Source organism: Lissotriton helveticus, chromosome 1_2 (assembly GCF_964261635.1).
Source record: "Lissotriton helveticus chromosome 1_2, aLisHel1.1, whole genome shotgun sequence".
NCBI classification, from domain to species: Eukaryota; Metazoa; Chordata; class Amphibia; order Caudata; family Salamandridae; genus Lissotriton; species Lissotriton helveticus.
Window position 1 is genome coordinate 186,723,293 of NC_136058.1, and position 22,953 is coordinate 186,746,245.

Genomic DNA, 22,953 nt, shown 5'->3' on the forward strand with positions numbered 1-22,953 from the left:
CTCCTAACTGCCCTCTGTGAATACCAAAAGTCTTAAAGTCAGGATTTTTCTCAATTTAGGAGTAGTAAAGTTCGGACTCCTAACCTTAGCAGCAGTAGCTGCCGTCGCCCTGGTGGAATGGGTGCGCAGTCCCACTGGAGGCTCCTTTTTAGCCAAAGAATAGCAAACGTTAATACATAAAACAACACATCTAGAAATGGTCCATTTGTGTACGGCCCAACCTTTCTTAGCGTCCAAGTAGCCAACAATGAGTTGGTCATCAACCAGGACATGTTTGGTGCGATCCAAGTAAAAGGAAAGCGCACATTTTGGATCCAAACGGTGGAGCCTCTCTTCCTCTTTAGAAGGATGGGGAGGCGAAAAGAAGGTGGGCAAAGTGATGTTCTTACCAATGTGGAAGGAAGTAACCACTTTGGGAAGAAAGGATGGACAAGTTCTAAGGACAACCTTGTCCGGATGAACAGCCAGAAAAGGAGGTTCAGAAGAAAGAGCTTGGAGCTCACTCACCCTGCGAACAGAGGTGATGGCAACCAGAAAAGCAGTCTTTAAGTTCAGAAGCTTAAGAGTACAATTATGTAGCAGATCAAAGAGAGCGCACATAAGATAGGTGAGAGCTAGGTTCAAGTCCCACTGGGGCATTACGAAAGGAACAGGAGATAAAAGTTGAGAAATACCTTTAAGCAGGGCTCGAAAAATCAAAAAAATGGTACTAGTCCTGCAGGACTTGTACCTTAAAAAATTTCCTCGACCTAACTGCAACCTACTTGACCTTTGTCTGTGAAAGCAGAGCAAATGTGACAAGATAACAAGATTTAAAGGCATCTTTATTTCTCATTAACTTTGTGAGCAATAAAAATGCCTTTAAATCTTGTTATCTTGTCACATTTGCTCCGTTTTCACAGACAGAGGACAAAAGTGGGTTTGTTTTCCTACTCGCCAGAAAGGGCGAGTAGGACCTAAAAACAGCTCAACCTTGTTAAATTTAGCTTGACTATGCGAGTGGTCGAGTGGAATTTTCGAGCCCTGCTTTAAGGAAACGATTTACAACAGGGGACTTGAAACGAGAAGGCTGATCAGGAAGCCTAAGGAAGGCTGAAATGGTCGAGAGGTAGCCCTTAAGAGTGCCCAGAGCAGAGCCCTGCTGGGCCAAAGAAAGGAGGAACAAGAGAACCTCAGAAAGAGGGTCAGAAAGGGGATCCACAGCCTTTTCTGTGCACCATGTCACAAATTTGTTCCATTTGCAGGCGTATACCGTCTTAGTGGAGGGAGGCCTGGCTGCCAAGATAACATCACAGACTTCGGGAGGAAGGTCTAAGGCCGTCAACTGTCGCCGCCCAATCTCCATGCAAGGAGGTGGAGACTGGACAGTTTCAGGTGGAGGACCATCCCCTGCTGCTGCGACAGAAGATCCTCCCGAAGAGGCAGTCGGATTGGAGGATCGATGGCCAGGTCTGACAGCTTGGGATACCAAACTCTTCGTGCCCAATCTGGAGCCACCAGGATGACTTGGGTCCGTATGTGCTTGATCTTCTTCAGCACGGCAGAATTGATATAGGTGGAAAGGTGTATAGAAGACCGTAACTCCACTCATGACAAAAAGTGTCGCCTAGCGAGTGCCGCCTTGGAAATTCCAACACGCAGAATTGCTGACATTGCACATTCTCTAAGTGGCTAATAGATCTAGCCAAGGCATTCAACACTGCTGAAGGACACCTTGTGCCACCTCCAAGTAAAGATGCCATTTGTGATCCGTCATGCACCTGCGGATGAGTTTGTCTGCCCTGGCGTTCATAGAACCTGCCAGATGTTGAACCCCTAGGGATATGCCCTGATGGTCCAGCCATGTCCAGAGTTGGAGAGCCTCTTGATATTAGGATCAAAAAGACCCCACCCTGCCCTGTTTGTTGCAGTACCACATGGCGGTGGTATTGTCCATAAACACCTGCAATACTCTTCCCCGGACAGAGTAAAGGAATGCTTTGACTGCAAGATGAATCGCACGAAGCACCAGAAGGTTGATGTGGAGCCCGGACTCCGCCAGAGACCAAAGGCCTCTGATCTCCGCCTCCCCCATGTGGCTGCCCCATCCGAGGAGTGATGCATCGGTCACCACTGTGAACTCTGGTTGGGGAAGGGACAGGGATCTGCCCTTGACCCAATCGCAGTTGGTTAGACACCACGGCAATCGGTGTGCAGTGCCCTCCGAGATCTGGATGCAATCGGACAGGATCCCCTGATGCTGTGCCCACTGGAACTTCAGGTCCCACTGCAGAGCCCATATATGGCATCTGACATGATCAACCAGCAGGATACAGGAGGCCATCAGACCGAGTAGCCGCATGGTCACCATGAGCAAAACCTGAGATAGAGGCTGAAAGATCGGAATGATAGCCTGAATATTCCGGAGTCGCTGCTCAGGTGGAAAGACCGGAAACTGCCTTGTGTCCAGAATTTCTCTGATGAAGAGGAGCTTCTGAGAGGGAGTCAGGTGCAACCTGGGGCGAGCCCACCTTCAAAAGCCAGTCGTCGAGATAGGGGAAGACTGGAACTCCTGAATTACGCAGATAAGATGCAACCACCGCAATCACCTTTGTGAACACCTGAGGGGTGCTGGTAAGGCCGAAGGGGAGCACAGTGAACTGAAAGTGCTCGTGGCCTACCTTGAACCGCAAGTAGCGCTGGTGGGCCGGCAGGACGGGGATGTGAAAATAGGCATCCTGCAAGTCCAACGCTACCATCCAGTCTCCAGGGTCGAGGGCAGAAAGGACCTAAGGTAGCGTCAACAGTTTGAACTTCCCCTTCGGGAGGAAGCGGTTGACATCCCTGAGATCCAAGATAGAACGCAGGCCTTTGTCCTTCTTGGGCACCAGAAAGTAGCGGGACTAGCAACCACGACCTACTTCTGGGGCAGGAATGCGCTCGATGGCTCCCTTGGCCAAGAGAGCGGTAACATCCTGTTGGAGAAGGGGGTGCTAGGTGGCGCCAGACCAAGATGGCTGAATATTAGTGAGGCTCTTGCCTGGCCGAGCCTTCAAACATCCTCAAATGACATCCTGACCTGATTGAGCTCCTTGTGACCGACCCGACTTCAGCCGCGATGCTGTAAGGAGCTCGGTGATACCACGCTTGCCTGCCTGCTGATAAAGAAGTGCGTGCTATTGGTGCCAATTCCTGCCCGTGGACTCCAGCATTGAAACGTGGAGACCGCCCGCCGGGAGACACTCGTCAGGAAAGACCGGGGATCTGCGGCCTATGGAGGAGGCACAGCCTTGACTTGGAAAGTCGCAGCCCGGAGACCAAAGCGACAGGCGCCCACCCCTGACGGCTCGTCCGATGCCACATTACCATACCACCAAGGTGAGGAGCCCCCTCTCCTGCGGCGCCCGAGATTTGGCGCGCAATCCACGTAACATCGAAGCTGGGGGAAAGAGACTCTCCTAATCTCCCGCGAAGGACATTTCACCCCCCTGGGCTCCCCTCCCCTAGCGGAACACTTGCTGGAGACCAAAGAATTGGGCCCGGGGGGAAGCTGCAACAGCACCGACCGCGCTCAAACCGCGGTAATTCACACAAAGTACAACAGAGTGCGGAGAGTCATCTATCCTGCCCCGGAGGGGGGTACTCACGGGGTCTGGTGTGGCGACTGTGCACCAGGGGCGCTGAGGGGCCCGTTGTTGCGTGTGGCTGACTGAGACACCATCGCCATTTTTCCCTTGCTGCTCATACTAGTGGAGCCCCAGTAGCGCCACAGCGCCTCAGGAAGCACCCTTCAGGGACCGAGCACACAAAGGCATAGGGGGAAACTGGACTTTGGCAGTGCTGCGGGCCCTGGGAGAAGACTGGCGTGCCGACTCGCTGTCGCGCCGACCCTGGTGTGCCGCCATCTTGTCCCCCACAACTGACACCTACGAGGCGCCTGGCGCCTACGGGCCGTAATAAGCTGCCCCCCTGAAACGCACCCTCCGAAGGTACCGGCAGAGGATGTTTCCCGCACACCCTAGCTTGCCCGCCGCCAGGAACCCAGGGAGACACTCACCCATTGCCCTCCTGCACGCCTCCCTCGACGGACACACGCCTAGCTAGGTGCTAGTTGGAACCTGTGAAGCTCTCTACATCTCCTCTGCATCCCCTGGCGACGACCGATCGAACTCCCTGGGACGAGGCCATAACAAAATCCCAACCCCGGAGGGAGGCGAGCTAAGAGACAGGCCTGTTGAGTGAAATTGGTCCACGCAAGCCACACTACCTAGAACCGGGCGATCTTCCTGTGCCCTGATAAATACACCCTACTACGTTTCTTATCCCTTTACTCTCCATGGGTCACAGCTAGGCTAAACAATCCAAGATCCCTTTCGAATCCCGAAAAGCTCCCAGGTCCCAATCGGCGGAGAACAGGGAATCTGTGACGAGTGCCCCCCCGGAGGAGGATTGGAAAGCGCATCTTCTAAGTATGAAACAGAGCCTTACATCTATGGACTCCAAGATAGACACTCTCAATATGAGAATGGACACTTTGGTTACAAAACTAGGACAACATGATACGCGTATCAAGGAAGCAGAGAGCAGAATCTCAGACCTAGAAGATGGCGCCTCCTCCAGCGGGCGACACATCACGCAAATGGACAAACTACTCAAGATCATAGCAGACAAAAACAAAGACCTGGAAGCTAGGTCGCGAAGGAACAACATGCGTATTCTGGGCCTGGTGAAATCCACCAAAACTGGCATAATGGAAGACTTTGTAGAAAACCTGGTGGCGGAACTCTTTGGGAGAGAATCCTTCTCGACCCACCTCACTGTTGAACGTGCACACCGATCCCTTGCAGCCCTTCCTCCCCCAGGAACACCACCAAGGACACCAGTGACAGATAACATCAGAATGTCACTTGACAGGGGGAGCTCAGTGATTCTGGTGCTATTGGATTTGTCCGCTGCCTTCGACACGGTGTCGCACAAGATTCTTCTCGACCGCCTGAAGGGAGTGGGAGTAAAGGGGACCGCTCTTGCGTGGCTTGAAAGCTTTCTTGAAGACAGACAACAAGGTGTCAAACTAGGCTCCCATAAATCTGTCTGCAGAAAGCTTACCAAAGGTGTGCCACAGGGCTCATGTTTGAGCCCTACGTTATTTAACGTATATGTGGCCCCTTTGGCAGAGATTATAAGATCTTACGGGTTCTCCCCGATCTCCTACGCTGACGATACTCAGCTGTTGTTTCCCTTTCAAACCATCACACCTGCAGTCATGCAATCCTTCCAAAACGGCATGAGAGCGGTGGCTGGTTGGATGGCCCAGAACTTCCTCCAATGCAATGTGACCAAAACGGAGGTCATGTTGTTTGGAGGGGCCACCCTGCTATGGTCGCCGGATTGGTGGCCCCTTGAGCTGGGACCTGTCCCAGCGCCCAAACAGACCATCAAAAACCTGGGGGTACGCCTGGACCAAACTCTGATTATGAAAGATCACGTCAGCCAGGTCACGGGAACGTGTTTCCGTACAATTGGTCTTCTACGGCGTATCTTCCCTTTCCTACCAAACACCTACAGGAAAACGCTGGTACAGGCACTAGTCCTTGGACGGGTAGACTATTGTAATAGTCTACTCATTTCCGCCAACCATGAACAACTACGTAGACTGCAGGTGGTGCAGAACACCGCGGCAAGACTCATCCTGAATGCCCCTCCCCGCACCCCTTCCCGTCCTCTCCTTTCCCACCTCCACTGGCTTCCAGTGCAACAGAGGGTAGATTTCAAACTCTGCTGCATTATGCATAAGTGCATCTATGGGTCTGGTCCCTAATATCTAAAATATATTTTTTTTCCCTATTCTCCCGGACGTGCTCTGCGATCCAGCAATACCATGTTGCTGCAGGTACCTAAAGTCACCAGAGCGAGACAGGGTGGCCGAGCACCCTCACTTAAAGGTCCCTTGTTGTGGAATTCCCTTCCACCGCAGCTGAGACAAATTTCCAACCTTTTTTCCTTTAGGAAGAAACTAAAAACTCACCTGTTCACACCAGATTAACTTGACCTTTCTCTCTGTCACCCCCTCAATATAATTTGTCCATCTCATACAGTAGCCACGCGCAGAGATACCCCTTCGGGGTTGATTCAGGCGCGCTATAAGAATTTAAATAAATAAATAAATAAATAAGGACCATCATAGCCCGATTCTTGAACTACCGCGACCGCGATGCTGTTCTACGCCTGGCACGCGAGAAGGGACAAGTCAGATACGAAAACACGACACTGTTATTCTTTCCGGATTTTACACCGTCGGTGCAGGAGGCAAGACGCAAATTTGCAGCGGTCAAAAAGAAACTCCAGACCCAGGAAATCCCCTATGCAATGCTCTACCCCGCCAAGCTGAAAATCAACCATCGAGGGAAACAACATTTCTTTAATTCCCCGTAGCAGGCTGAAGACTATCTCAAACAGCACAGGAAGGCGACCTCCAGAGAGGAAGTGGACCGAAACCGCTCCAGATCGCAATCACCCATGTCCCAGCAGGACTAACCCACAGACTAGGTGATCGCAGCATAGAACACTCCCATGGACACTTATGGGGTGAAGGACTACTCCACTTCTGGTGAGGTATATATGGGGACGTTGAATCTATGGTCTACGTCGCTCGACCACCCACCTCCGTCCCACGGTTGGCTGCCTAGCTACTAGCTGCGGGGACTGTGGGTGCAAGTAGGGAGGTGTGTGGGCAGGTCGGGCACCCCTAGTGGTTCGTTCCCCCTACGGGTAAACCCCTGGAACCCCCCCTTTTGGGCGGGGGCTATTCTTCATTTTGTAATGCGGTTAATGTTGTTGGGTGGGAACTATGTGCCCGGCAAGTTGGTGATGCCGGAGTGGGTAGGAGGACACTTAGCCTTCACTACTGCATTGCTAGAAACCAGGGATGAGACGAATATTTTTTACTGAACGTTGATCTTTACATATCGATATGGGGACGACAGGTGACACACAGGCAATCCGACACGTTAAAGTGGCCTTGTGGAATGTCCGAGGACTTAATGACCCCAGGAAGAAACGACAAATACTGGGTTACCTAGACAGACACGGGGTGGCCGTTGCCATGCTGCAAGAAACACACTTAGCACCGGGGGGCATCCCACAATTCGCATCCCGCTGGGCTTCATGCCGAGTGTTTGCCTCTTATTCCACCTATTCCAGAGGGGTTACTATTTTAATTAAGCGGGGAGTGGCGTTTACACCACTGGGAACAGACATCGACGCGGATGGCAGATTCTGTATGGTTTGGGGGCGACTCCTATCGCACAACATCTTCTTTGCGTGTTACTACGGACCTAACATTGACAATCCCAATGCCCTGCTTTTGCTGTGGGGTAAGTTACAAGCACTGGACATCACGCATGTCATATTAGGGGGAGACTTTAACACGGCACTACACCCACATGCAGATAGGTCACACCCCCTCTCGACGCACTATACAACTACACAAAGAACGCTCATGGATATAGAAGGAGACCACTACCTGCTAGACGCATGGAGACACAAACACCCCACGCTCAGGCAGTGCACTCATTACTCAGCGGTACACTCCACCTGTGCGCAACCATAGACTATGTTTTTTTGACAGCAGGACTTACACACTGGTTGACACAGGCGGTACACCTGGCCCGCAAGTTCTCGGACCACTCCCCAGTCCTTGTAGAGCTCCAGATCCCCGTAGATCGTTCCCCCTATCTGAGCTGACGACTTAATCCCTCTCACCTTAGCGACACGGCCTTTAAGGCCGAATTAGAGCAAGACATTCAAGACTTTTTTGACCGCAACTTAACATCAGTGTCCAGCGTCACAACAGTATGGGAGGCATTCAAGGTCACCGTGCGGGGCTGGTATATTGCCTAAGGGGGAAGAATCCTTAAATCCCTGCGGGGAGACCTTAGGAAGCTGGAAGCCGAACTGCGCAACCTAGAACATACACTGGAACATGATACGCGAGGCCACGAAATTAAAGCCCAAATGAGGGACAAGCTAACTGAATAAGAGACGGTAGCTGATAGGGAGTGTAGATTCCGGGGGAAGCCACACACAGCACGCATCTATGGAGAGGGAGACCGCCCGGGGAAGGCTCTAGCGTCTTCAGTTAGGCCTCCTCGGTTTGCCAACTATGTTACTGCATTACAAGACGAACAGGGCACCGTTTATAGAAACTTACCAGATCAACTTAGTATCCTCAAAGAGTATTACACTGCACTCTATATTTCAAATAGGAGCACACCGCTGGACTTAGACGCTTACTTAAGTGACACCGCCATAGCCTGGCTGGGTCCGACTCAACAAAAATTCCTTCACCTGGAACTCGAACTTGATGAGGTAACCGATGCGATCATGGCGATGAAGTCCGGTCGAGCCCCCGGCTCGGACGGTCTTCCGATCGATTTTTATAAAACATACGTCCATCTACTTGCCCCTATCCTTAAGCAGGTTTAATATGCAGCATTGGAGGAGGGCAGTTTGCCCGACTCCATGCGTGAAGCCCTGATTGCATCTCTGCTTAAACCAGGCAAGCCCCCTGAACAGTGCGACTCATACCGACCCTTGTCGTTATTAAATACCGATATCAAAATCTTGGCGAAAGTCCTGGCCACGCGCCTTAACCTTTTGATGGAACGGCTGGTCCTGCCGGCCCAGGCGGGGTTCGTCCCCAAACGTGCGACATCCCATAACTTACGCACGCTTCATGCAGTATTACAAGATATAGACCCAAATTGTGAAGCAGCCGCCATATTTCTCGACGCCACAAAAGCGTTTGACTCGCTAGAATGGGACTACCTGTTAGATCTTCTGGAGCGCATGGGGATGCCTTTTAGCTTTCTGGACTGGGTGCGGCTGCTATATTACCAGCTGACCGCTTCCGTGTTACTGAGCGGGTCACGCTCTACCCCCTTTAGCATTAGTAGAGGCACGCGCCAGGGCTGCCCGCTATCCCCAGTCCTCTTCGCGCTTGCCATTTAGCCACTGGCTGCCAAACTTAGACAGCACCATAACCATCGGGCGCTAATCTACCCGGAGAGACAGTTACTCATCTCGCTATAGGTGGATGACTTAACACTCTATGTCAAGAGACCTCATGACAATCTTAATCCCATATTACGCGAGATTACGAAATTTGGCGGCATCGCGGGGGTACAAATAAACTGGACCAAATCTGCGGTATTTCCCCTAACGGAAAAAACCCAACTGTACCCACTGGACTACCCCCTTGTCTGGGAAACTGAACAACTAAAAAACCTCAGCATCCGAATTACCAGACAGCGGGACACCCTGATCAGGGCCAACTACGGGACGGCCTTGGATAAAATCACAGATAACATCACCAACTGGATACGCCTCCCGCTTCAATGGCGGGCCGCATCTCCCTCATTAAGATGGTGGTGCTACCTAAACTTCTATATTTATTCACTAACATCCCATACAACCCAGAGCAGCATTTTTTCCGTGCCCTGAAGGCTCAATTAACGAGGCTCATATGGGGTGGGAAGCAGGCAATGATCAGTCTTGCTACGCTGATGCTGCCGTACCACCAAGGCTGATTTGAGGTCCCTAACTTAGAGCGGTATTATGACTGTGCCCAAAGTCACTTTGCCACCTACTGGTTCCACCCACCGCCATATATTACGCATCTAGCAGTTGAAGACGGGTACATGAGACCCGAGAAAGCCTCTGGGTACATCTACACAAAGGTACGAGAGAGAGAACGTGATCCATCCACGGTGGACTGCACGATGACGGCATGGAAACGCCTAGCCAGCGCCATGGGAACTTTGTTCCTGTACTCGCCTTGCATGACCCTGATGAATGACCCCCGATTACAGGTAACCTGTGAAGAAATCAGGCGCAAAATGTTGACTAAACTGGCATACCACACTTGGGGTGATTTATATATCCAGGGCCAATTCCGCACGTCTCACCAATTCTTTGGGGACCGCACGCCTACAATAACGGACACGTTTTTGTAACCCGTCTTTGCCAGAATGTACGAGCCGTCACCCCCAGCTTCCCTGATGAACCCGACACACTTGCACCCTTGCACGCTCTCCTGCAGAAAGACGTTCCGCAGCACATCGTGTCACTTCTTTACAAACATGTGCAGAACACAACACTGACTACTACGCTACAAGCACGCGCGGACTGGGACGGAGACCTTGATGCGCCACTGACGGACGAGCAGTGGGAGGTCAGCTGCACTCAAACAAATGCAGTGACGGGCAATGCTCGGCTACGCTTGGTGCATTTAAAATTTTTAAACCGCCTATATTACACCCCGGCCAGGCTGCATAGATTCCACCTACGAGATAATGATTGTTGCTATCGCTGTGGGAGAGAAGGGACGGATTTTTTTCACCTAGCATGGACCTGCCGGGCGGTAGCCACGTACTGGACTGAGGTCCTCGTGGGCCTGTCGGATATGTTGAGGATGGGTCTCGCATCGTGCCCGCTTGTGGCGCTACTGGGCCTAGTGCACACCATTCAGACCACACACAAAAAGTTCCTGCCGCTGAGTATGCTCTTAGCCAAGCGCCAAGTGGCGTGTACATGGGGTCGGGGCCGCGCCCCCAAATTCAAGGCCTGGATATCAACCATGACCACATGGCAAGACCAGTTGCACAACTATGCGGAATTACTGCCACAAAAATCACGCCAAACAGATGTCTGGGGACCCCTCACAGCCTACCTTCTCAGGCGGCGGGAAGATGAGGATGCAGGATCGGGGGAGACAGGGGATACACCAGCAGTAGACACCCAGACAGCTCACTGATCTCACCGGCACCCGTCCACAAACACACTGCTGCATGCTAGACGTGATACACACGGACTGACCACACCATGAGCTCCGTCTAATACATTGAAATGGATTGGGCCGCTCGGAGGACGCACCTGCACTGATACCTGGCGCAGATCTATCAGAGATGAACTGCTGGAACACACCACAAGTGACACCAGTACCAGACACTGCTACACCTGTCGCACTGTTAATCTCTAGATTGCTATCTACAATCATACGACACCTTGGTACAATGCATGCACAATTATGCAGGGGGAGGTGGGAAGTTGATAGTTATGTTTGAATTTATAATCTTCCAATCCTACAGATGTAAGCCAACTCGTACGGGAAGGTGCCATTCGCCTTTGTGACTATCCGTCTTTGTATTGGAAGTACTTATTGCACTAATGTACCATACCTTCTTATCTACAATAAAGGTTTTTGAAATTAAAAAAAACCATCCTGTTGGAGAAGGGCCAGATGATCCTCCGACATGTGATGGTACTTTGGTGGCATGGCTGAGGGGGTAGTCTTGAAGGGGAGGGACTATCCCCTTTGGACTATTTGCAAAACCCACCTGTCTGACATGATGGTGCGCCAGTGGGGGAGGTGATTGCTAATCCTGCCGCCCACTGGTGATTGGTAGCCCTGATAGGTCGGACTAGGAGGGTTTGGAGGCTGCTACAGACGAGGCGGTGGTGGACTAGCACGCTCGCTGGCCCCCAGACCCACAACGGTGGGTCCAACTTCCCCGCCGCGCAGGGGCTAACCAGCTTGCCCCGGCCTGTGGCTCTGGGCGTAATGTGGTGGGGCACCCCTTCCGTGGCCATAAAAGGAGTGAAAAGCAGACTGTGCAGGGCAGGTGAAGAGGCCCAGAGACTTAGCCGTGGCCAGAGTGTCCTTGAAGCGCTCTAGCGCGTTGTCTGCTTTGTTGCCGAACAGGCGTTGACCATTAAAGGGAATGTCCAAAAGGGTAGCTTGGACATCCCCGGATAAGGCAGTTGACCTCAGCCAGGTGTAGCATCAAAGGGCTACCAATGCTGAAATCGTCCTGCATAGGAAGTCAGCGGTATCCAGCCCACATCGGATGGTAAACTTGGCTACGTCTCTCTCCTTGGCGACTGCACAGGAGAGCACAGCCCACGTCTCCTCTGGGCACTGGGTCAGCACCTACGCTACCATATCCCACACAGAGTGGGTGTAATGGCCCAACAGACATGCAGTGTTTATTGACCGCAGTTCCAAGCTGGGGGAAGAAAACATTTTCTTCCCAAGGTGGTCCAGCTTTTTGGATTCCCTATCAGGTGGTGAATTAGGGAATGCAGCTTTTCAACGTGGAGGCTTGGACCAACAAGCTCTCAAGGGTGGTGTAATGGGAGAGTAAAGTGGGGCCGCCCTGGGCTGGGCAGTGGTGTCGGGCAATCCCATCCTATCCCTAGGAGCCCCTGTGTTGGGCCTGGACCAGGTGCCCAAAAGGATGTCGGTTAGGGCTTCATTAAACGGTCACAGGGCCTCTGAAGAGCTAGCCGGTTGAAGCACCTCTGTCAGTAGGTTAGTTCTGACCGTCAACGTAGGTAGCTCAAGGTTGAGAGCCTTGGCCGCCCTACGCAATACCACTGTGGAAGACGGCCCCTCTTTCCGTAGACACAGTAGAAGGAGACAACATGCCAAGGTCTGGTGAGGTATCCAGACCACGGGCTTTCCCCATTTCCTCTCTCCAGCCCGGTTCCTAACCCAACTGGTCAGTCAAAGGATCTCTAAACCCCTCCCAGTCCTCCTCACCCTATGCTGGGTGCCAATCTGGCCCACGCCGCTCCCGCCTCCCAGCTGCTCCTCCCTCCCACCTCCCCTACTTAATGGAGACCGCTGCAGGAAGACCCTCAGCCAGAGATCAGCTCTCCCCCGCAGCTCCGCAGTGCTCCCCTCTGCCTGCAGTCCCTCACAGCAGGGTTCGAGACAGCACCTGCTGATGCTGGTGGCCGGTACTGTTCTTTTTCTCTCCACCTCTCCCCTGCCTTGCGCCCTCATGGTTTCTGTTGTGATCAGTGTGCTATTGTGACATTGTTTTTATTTTATTCCATTTGATTGTATCCCTGCTTGACTCCTCTCTGTGTCCCCCATTCAATCTGCCCTCTGCTTTACCGTCCACACTGCTCCCGCCGCACCCGCCGCACCCACCTCCCAGCTTATTCTCCCTCCCCCTCCCCTACTTAATGAAGACCACTGCACGGTTGCGCCGCTAGCGCTCCAAAGGGGTGCCTAAGGCAAGCCCATCTGCGCTAGTACAGGCCTGGACAGCGCCCAGCGCAAGGCCCCCACGAGTGCCACAACACCCGATGCCGATACGACACCTCCAGGCACTCAACGCCGGCCAAACATCCACCTGCTTCCAGGCCACCCCGAAGCTCACCCACGGACCCACAACAATCTCACAAGCACGCTGTCGAACTCTGGGACCGCCTCGATTCATCCTCCCCGGACGTCGCCTTCCTGACGGGGACCTGGATAAATGCCTCCTAGGCGCCCGACATAGCCATAGCCATCCCGGACGGCTAAAAGATCACCCCACTGGGACCGAAACAACAAACCAGGGGGAGGAATCACCATCGTCCACAGGAACACCATCAGAATTTCAACCAACACCGAAGACTCCCTCAGCATGGCCGAACACCTACACTTCCAGATCCACGCCGATCACAACACCACCCTCAGAGGAACCCTTGTCTACAGACCCCGGGCCCCCCGACCACAGTTCAGCGACTCCATTGCCGACCTCATCTGCATGCACGCCCTCGCCTTTATAGCCTACATCCTCCTCGGAGACCTGAACAACGACAACAACTCCACAACTCTGATCGACAACCTTGCCAACCTCAGACTCAAACAGCTTGTCATGACACCGACCCACTCTGCCGGACACACGCTTGACCCCATATTCTCCGCCAGCAACTACGTCACCTTCAGTCACACCACCAAACTCCACTGGACCGACCACCAATGCATCCACTTCTCCTTCGAGAACACACCACGCAAGCCAACCACAACGAATCCCACACCGGAACAAAGTCACCGTAGACCAGCTCCTCACCACCCTTGCCCGGGACCCTCCACCCGAGCCCACGGACACCAATGCAGCGGCTCACAACTTGAGACAATGGATCGACAACTGCGCCAACACCCTCGCCCTGATCAGGAAACCCTCAAACAGGCGTGCCGACACGAGGGCCATCTGGTTCAACACCAACCTCCAGACCTCGAATCAAACCTGCCGAAGACATGAGAAGCAGTGGCGCCAAGACCAGACACCAGACAGCCACGCAGCCCTCAAGAACGCGAGATGCAAGCACTATCAACTCATCCGACCCGCCAAAAGGACCTCCTTCAAGGAACGCATCGACAACAACGCACACAACAGCAAAGAGCTCTTTAACATCGTGAAAGAGCTTACCTCCCCCAGATCCAACGACATCCCGCCATCGCAAGAACTCTACAACTCCCTGCACCTTCTTCCACCACAAAATCGCAGACATCCTCAACAGCTTTGACACCCAGACACCGACGACAGATGCCGACACCCCTGACTCAACGCCCACCAAACACACTGACCTCCTCTCCTGGAACAACGTCAACGACAAAGACACTATCAAAATTATGAACACCATCCACTCCGGCTCACCCTCAGACCCCTGCCCCACCACATCTTCAACAAAGCAAGCTCCATCATCGCACCCCAACTCTGAAAGATCATCAACAGCTCCTTCGAAACCCAGAGAGCTGGAAACACTCCGAGATCAACGCCCTAATCAAGCAATCCAAGGCGGTCCCAAAGGACCTCAAGAACTTTCAACCCATCTCCCGTCCCCGGGGAAAGACAATTGAGAAGACCGCCAACAGACAACTGACCCACTTCCTGGAGGAGAACAACAACCTAGTCTCCTCCCAATCCGGTTTCTGCAGCAATCACAGCACTGAAACCGCCCTCATCGCTGCCACCGACAACATCAGGACCCGGCTGGACAACAGCTAAACAGTGGCCCTCAACCTCCTGGACCTTTCAGCCGTCTTCAACACCGTCTGCCACAACACCCAGCGCACAAGCCTCCATGACGCAGGGATCTGTGACAAAACCCTGAACTGGATCACCTCCTTCCTCACCGGCGGAACACAGAGAGTCCGCCTCCCCCTTTCCAATCTGAAGCCACCACGATCACCTGCGGCGTACCCCAAGGATCTTCCCTCAGCCTGACCCTTTTCAACATCTTCATGGCACCGCTCACCAACATCGTCCAAGCGCGCCAGCTCAACATCATCTCGTACGCCGACGACACCAAGCTGATCCTCTCCCTGACCAAGGACACGGCCACCACCAAATCCAACATACATGAGGGAATGAAGGCCATCACAGAGTGGATGAAGACCAGTGTCTGAAACTGAACTCAGACAAGACAGAGGTCCTCAACCTCCGCTCCACCCCCTGCGCATGGGATGACTCCTGGTGGCCGCCCACGTTGGAAGCTGACCCAACACCCACCAACCACGCACACAACCTGGGGTTCATCTTGGACTCAAGGCTCCCTATGACCCCACAAGTCAACGCTGTCTCCTCATCCCGCTTCAACACCCTCCGCATGCTCTGCAACATCTACAGATGGATCCCCACAGAAACCAGAAGAACGGTCACCAAAGCCCTCGTCAACAGCAGGCTGGACTACGGCAATGCCCTCTACGCGGGACCCACGGCCAAACTCCAGAAAAGGCTCCAACTCAGACAGATGGCCTGTGCACGCCTCGTCCTCTGAATCCCCCGCCAGAGCCACATCACCGCTCACCTGAGAGACCTGCACTGGCTCCCTGTCAACAAAAGGATCACCTACAAGCTCCTCACCCACGCTCACAAAGCACTCCACAACACCAGACCAGCATACCTCAATGAACGACTCACCTTCTACACCCCAAGCTGGCAGCTCCGCTCCGCTGACCTTGTCCTCGCCACCGTCCCACGCATCCGCCGAACGACTACCGGTGGCAGACATTTCTCCCACCTCACCGCCAAGACATAGAACACCCTTCCAATTCACCTGCAACAGACCCAGGACCTGCTGACCTTCAGGAGACTTCTCAAGACCTGGCTGTTCGATCAGTAGCTGCTTCATCCCCCTTCCCCTCTAGCGCCTTGAGACCCTCAAGGTCGAGTAGCGCGCTCTACAAATGATTGATTGAAAGGACCAGGGGAGAACAGGGGCACAAAAGTACCCATCTGTGTCGGATCCCTGTCTACATCGGGGTGGAGGCAGGGGTTTATGCCGGTTGGGACACAACCGGCGTCAGCTGCGGACATGGTGCCGGTGAAGTTTGCACCGGGGGAGGTATAGTCAGATCGACCAGTGCCGATCTGGATCCAGGCCTGGATCCAAGGGGACCCTGCAGTGCCGGGGCCCAAGCCGCCAGCCTCGGAGGCCCGGGGCCTGAAGGGGAGCCAGCGGTGTCGGGCTGCCCAAAGAAGGCATGAATCGCTGCGTAGAAACTCTGAAGCTGGGCAGGCGTCGCACCGTGTCCTGGGAAGGGAGGGATACCCGGAGTCGACCTAGTGGGCTCTGCATGCAGAGCCACAGGAGGGGCAACACCCGCATCCCTCGTCGTGTCAGCCGACGGACAGGGAGAAGTCGAAGAGCAACAATGCTTCTTCGACATCTTTTTGTGCTTCGACTTACCGGAAAAGTGCGAAGACTTGGAAGAAGATTGGTGGTGGTGTGGCTCCGTGACCGGTCCCTCGACCTCCCACATGACCGGGACCTTGAGCGGCGCAAAGAGAGGACTGCCGGGCCTCGAGAAGCTTTCAGGACTGCTCCCGCAAAGACTTCGGATTCATGGTCCAGCAGTCGGAACATGACTTGGAGTCGTGGTCGGGTTCCAGACAGAATAGGCACACGCGGTGCAGATCCGTCACAAAATCAACCAGCAGCAGGAACTGCAAGTCTTGAAACCGGGCATCCCAGACGTGCACCAGGAGTCAAAGACTCAAAAACTACAGCGACAAAAGTCGGTAAAAAGTCAGTCAAAAAGCTGACAAAAAAAATTCCACCTACAATTATGTTTCTATTCACAGCTTAAGCATTGGGAGACTGCATCATAGCCAAACAACCTTGTTCACCCAACACTTATGCTCTAGAAGGAGCAACACAGCAAATCAGAATACGTTTGTTATGTAACTTCTTTGAAGTAGTCTGCAGTTGGTAGTAAAACAAACATTTTCTGAATATCTTTCAGTATTTTATCTGATAGTATTGATATACATACATTGCTTTCCAGAACTGTTTATATGTCTCATCTTTGAGAAGGTTATAGGTCCTGTGCCTGATGTGTTGTAGAACTTCTTTCTGGCTTGAACTTTGGGAGCTGTAAAGCAAAATTAAGTCTTCTTAAACAGACTGCAAATGGTTTCATTCTATCTGTGAAAACAATATAAAAGAATGTGAAAGTCTGTTTGATTTTATATTAGTATTACATTCTGCTTTCTTCACAAAACATGGTGTCAAAATGAAACAAAAGACCGGGATTATATTCTATAAAGAAGTAGATTACATAATAGCTTCAGCACAAAGGGCAGGTGTACTATTGTACAAGTTACTTACCTTCGGTAACGTACGACAAGTTACCTACCTTCAGTAATGCCTTATCTGGTAGAGACATGATCTAGCCGCAGATTCCTTACCTTTGAACTTCCAGGCGTCAGGCTGGATCTGGAGGATTTGTCTCAACAGTACCCCTGCGCGCAGGTAGGTGTCATCGGTTGACTCCGCATGACGTCGGCGGTGTTGTGTTTGTCGTTGTTGTTATAATCCCCACTCCGGTGCGCTGACGTCAGCACTTTTCACGACTTTCCTAGCCAGAAGCACAAAGCCATGAAGTGACTCACCATGGTGTGTCAAAAAAGAACAGCTAGGGCACTTAATTAGAACATCCCTGACACTGAAAAACAATTCCGTAGTGCGAGGAGGATGGTTGGGTTTGTTGTCCAACTGATAGAGACATCTAGCTGCAGATTCCTTACCTTTGAACAGACACCCAAGCAATTCCTTCTTCCGAGGAGGGGCTATGGGCATCTGATTAATTTTGCGGAACAGAGCGGCCAAAGGGGCCCTCCCTGTGAACCTGAGAATCTAGGCAATAGTGTCTGGAAAACCTGTGGAGAGACACCCACTTGGCAGCTTGACTGATATCATCATTCGGAACACCATGCTGGAGGGCTGTGGAAGCTGACTTCGCCCCGGTGGAATGGGCTCTAAGGCCTTCAGGAGGCTGCTTCTTAGCCAAGGCATAACAGATTTTTATACAGAGGATGACCCAACAAGAGATGGTCCTCAGTTGAACAGCACGACCCTTCTTTCCTCCCACGTATCCTTTAAAGAGTTGGTCCCCCACCCGGAACTCTTTAGTACAATCAGGATAGAATGATAATGCTCATTTTGGGTCTAGACGGTGGAGACGCTCCTCTTCCTTGGAAGAATGCGGAGGTGCATAGAGAGTGGGCAGAGTAACTGGCTGACCCAGATGAAAGGGAGCTACAACCTTGGGCAAAAAGGACGTGCTAGTTCATTAGCACCACTGTTTCCGGAAAGACTGTCAGGTAAGGAGGCTGTGATGACAGTGCCTGCAGTTTGCTCACCCTCCTAGCAGAGGTAATTTGATGGTGAGCAACCATAAAGGGAAGTTGCGCATCGACTCAAAAGGTTTGCACATCAAGAATGTGAGGACCAAATTAAGGTCCCAATTTGCCATAAAAAAAGGAAAAGGGTGGAACAAGTAGGTCAACCCTTCAAAAACTTCTGCACCAGAGAGGACTTGAAAAGTGAAGGATGATCTGGTAGTGGGAAAAAAGCTGAAAGGGCCAAAAGATAGCCTTTCAAAGTGCCTAAGGCGGAGCCCTATTGTGCCAAGGAAAGGATAAATAAAGGGATATTTGCCAGGGAGACAGACAAGGGGTCAAAAGAACAAGTTACTCACCTTCGGTAATGCTCTTTCTGGTCGATACAGAATCTGCCGTGGATTCCTCACCTCATCCCCCGCGCCAGCATTCTGCGGGAATTTTTTTCCTAGCTCTCCACGCCAACGAGGTTGTCACAATGTTATGGCTCCGCAAGCGGCTCCGCATGACGTACCTGGAGCCATAAGAGAGCCGCGTCGGCGTGATGACGTCAGCTCCACCCATTATTTCTGTGCCTCCGAGGTGAACGGGCGGACCGACCATAGAGACAATGCATACATAGTACACAGTAATCACACAAATACACACAGTGTAAAGTGAAAAAGGAAGCAAAAGAAAGCAAGCATTTCCTATAAGCCTACACAAAGGCAATATAAAATGACAATATGAAACAACCATATTAACCAAAACTTCTTTTAAGGTATAAAAGGGTGGACAACGGGGAGGCGGGTGGGTCAGTGAGAAATCCACAGGCAGATACTGTATCCACCAGAAAAAGCGTAACCGAAGGTAAGTAACTTGTTCTTCTGATGGATACATCCACCTGTGGATTCCACAACTCATGAATAGAATCCCACAGCAGTCCAACCCCGGAGGAGGGTGTCCACCCTTCTATACCAAAAAGTCTTGCAAAACAGAGCGCGCAAAATGACTGTCCCTCCTCACCTCATAATCTAAGCGGTAATGCTTTGCAAAAGTGTGGAGGGAGGCCCAAGTTGCGGCCTTACAGATGTCCACCACAGAAACCCCGCTGCATAAGGCAGAAGTAGATGATTTAGCCCTGGTGGAATGAGCTCTAACGCCTTCAGGAGGCTCCTTACCAGCCTGGGAGTAGCAGATTTTGATGCACAAGATGATCCACCTGGATAGAGTGCACTTGTGCACCGCCTTGCCCTTCATGCGTCCAACGTAGTCCACGAAGAGTTGATCATCCAAACGCAAATCCTTTGTTCTATCCAGATAAAAACCTACCGCCCTCTTAGGATCCAAGCGGTGACGCCTCTCCTTCTCCTTGGAAGGGTGAGGGGGGATAGAAAGTGGGGAGGGTAATGGACTGCCCTAGATGGAAGGGATTTACCACCTTAAGCAGAAAAGCAGCTCTGGTCTTGAGAACCATCCTTTCCGCATGAATAGTCAGAAACGGAGGCTTAGAACTTATAGCCTGGCCGAGGTGCCACAAGGAAGACCGTTTTGAAGGACAACAGTCTCAAAGGCCAACTATGCAAAGGTTCAAATGGGGAACCCATTAAGAAAGTTAAAACCAGATTTAAATCCCACTGGGGCATAACGAAGGGAGTGGGAGGAAACATATTAGTAAGGCCCTTAATAAACCTTAAAACAATCAGAGATTTAAAAAGATACAGCTTGATCATGCAAACAAAGAAATGCTGATAAAGCCGGCAAATAACCTTTAACAGTAGCCACAGCACAACCCTGCTGGGCCAAATGCAGCGAAAAACAAAGATTGTCTGAAAAATGAGCCTTTAAGGGATCAATAGATTTCTCTCCACACCAGTTAACAAATCTAAACCACCTGTAAGAGTAAATAGACTTGGTGGAGTGTCACCTGGCCGATAAAATAACGACCACAACTTCAGGTGGGAGAGAGAAATAATTCAGGTTGCCTTGTTCAATCTCCAGGCATGAAGGTGCAAGCTCCGGAGGTAGGGGTGTACAACTAGCCCCTCCGACTCCGAGAGGAGGTCTACCCAGAGAGGAAGATGGAGCGGAGGGTGCAAAGGAAGGTGAATGAGGTCTGTGTACCACACCCTTCTTGGCCAATCCAGAGCAATCAATATAACTTGGGCCCGGTCCTGGCGAATCTTCCTCAGAACCCGAGGAAGCAAGGGTATGGGAGGAACGCATAAAGGAGATGTGAGCTCCAACTCAACTGAAACGTGTCCCCCATCTCTCCCTACATCGGAAACTGGAGACTGCAGAATGACGGGCAGTGCGCGTTCTTGAGAGTGCCAAACAGGTCCAACTGAGGAGTTCCCCATGTCCGGAAGGCGTGTCGAACTACTTCCGGATGAAGCCTCCACTCATGGTCGGCGGAAAACTGTTGACTGAGACTGTCCGCACGCACGTTCAGCACCCCAGCCAGATGATTTGCCATCAAGCAAATCTGATGGTCCTGAGCCAAGGACCAGAGCCGCAATGCCTCCCTACTCCTCCCTGATTGTTGATGTACCACATCACGGTAGTGTTGTCTGTGAGGACCTGAAGTGACTGACCGCGAATGAGAGGAAGGAAAGCCGTTAGTGGCAAACGTATCGCCCGCAATTCTAGAAGGTTGATGTGAAGCAACCTCTCCTCTGGAGACCGAAGACCTTTGACCTCCAGATCCCCCAGATGAACACCCCACCCTAGAGTGGAGGCATCCTTGATCACTGTGGCCACCGGTGGAGGAGGCTGAAAGGGTTTTACTTGAGACAGGTTGTCCTGCACACTCCACAAGTCAGCTAGAGATTCTGACCTTCTCCCAGAGATCTCCATTGTGCTGATACCACTGCCTGCGGAGGCACCACTGAAGTGCCCTCATGTGCCAGCGAGCCTGGTTGACCAACCGGATGCAGGAAGCGAACAGACCGAGCAGACGAAGGACCTTCAGAACTGGAACAACTGCTCTATTGTGAAACAAGGGAATCATTTCCTGAATGTCAAGAATCGTTTGCGGAGGCGGAAAAGCTCGACACACAGTGGCATCCAGTACTGCCCCTATGAACAGGTTGCGGTTTGAGGGCACCACGTGAGATTTGGGCACATTTATCGAAAAACCCAATTTGAACAACAGCTGGGTTGTTACCTGCAAATAATGACGCACCATCTCTTGCCTTGAGCAGCCAGTCATCCAGGTAGGGGAAAACTGGGATCCCCGGCCTCCTGAGATGGGCAGCCACCACCGCCATCACCCTGGTGAAGACTCGAGGGGCAGTAGTAAGACCAAATGGGAGGACAGCAAACTGGTAGTGTTGTGAACCAACCGTGAACCGGAGATACTTCCTGTGCGACTTCAAGATTGGGATTTGAAAATACGCATCTTGCAAGTTGATGGACACCATCCAGTCCTCTTGTTGCATCGCCTGAAGAACCTGAGCTAGGGTGAGCATCTTGAATCTCTCGTGCTTGAGAAAAAGATTCAAGACTCTGAGGTCCAGGATGGGGCGTAACCTGCCATCCTTCTTGGGAATCAGAAAATACCGGGAGTAGCATCCCTGACCCCTTTCCTGCTCTGGGACCACCTCTATTGCACCTTTTTGTAACAGGACAAGAACCTCCTTCTGAAGAAGAAGCATATGATCCTCCGGGCAAAACACTGAGCGGCCCCGGACCTCGGCCTCTTCAGGGAGCAGTAGCATTTCTAAGCGCGGGGACACACTGTCTTTAGTGTAACCAGGCGCTTTAAAAGTGTTTTTTTTTTAATTATTATTATTACTTGGCAAGGAGTGTAAGGAGGAGAGAATTCTCGGAAGGGAAGGTCGTTCTAGTTTTCTACCAGATCTAAAACCCAAAGATTCGTAGTGACCAATTTCCAATCCTGTAGAAAATGGGTAAGCAGGCCCCCTACATGACCTACATGATCCAGGATGGCGGATCTATGGCTACTTTCCTGCATTACCAGGGGGGGTGGGGAGGTAGAGGAGGAGGAGGAAGAAGGCTGACGACCCGTTCCACGAAGACGTCCTCTGCCTTTACCCCTGTAGCTCTTGTACAAGGGGTTTTGTTGCTGTTGCTGCTGCTGTGGCTGATGGAAACCTCGAAAGGAAGACTTTCCAAAGCCATGGTATCTCCTATAGCCATAACCCTTAGTCTGAGTCTGCAGACCCAAGGATTTCGCTGTGGCCTTGCTATCTTTAAACCTTTGCAGAGCAGAATCAGCCTTCTCCCCAAACAGTCTAGACCAGTCGAAAGGAAGATCAAGAAGGGCAGCCTGCACATCAGGAGAAACCGAGAGGACCTGAGCCACGCATGCCTTCTCGTAGCGATGGAAGAGCAGCCCATCGCCCTGGCAACCGAATCTGCTGTGTCCAGGCCAGACTGGATGACTTGACGAGCCGCAGCCTGTATGTCTTCCAGTACCTCACTGAAATTTCCCCGATCTTCCTCAGACAATTTTGGAAGAAGCTATTTAGCAGCGTACACAAGGGCATGAATGTATCTACCTAACAAA

General features: G+C 52.0%; 1 protein-coding gene across 44 annotated transcripts in view; it reads right to left on the reverse strand.

Annotated features, from left to right (window-relative positions):
• LOC144799531 (uncharacterized) overlaps nucleotides 1-22,953 on the reverse strand; it is a 5,513,712-nt gene that overhangs the window by 881,491 nt on the left and 4,609,268 nt on the right. For 41 of the 44 annotated variants that reach the window (XM_078671256.1, XM_078671028.1, XM_078671068.1 and 38 more), the window contains one exon: nucleotides 17,096-17,194. In XM_078671256.1, the coding sequence (XP_078527382.1) occupies nucleotides 17,096-17,194 (99 nt within the window). Of the gene's footprint in view, nucleotides 1-17,095; nucleotides 17,248-22,953 lie in introns of those variants that run through there. The other 3 variants (XR_013603860.1, XR_013603862.1, XR_013603865.1) reach the window with 2 other exon arrangements.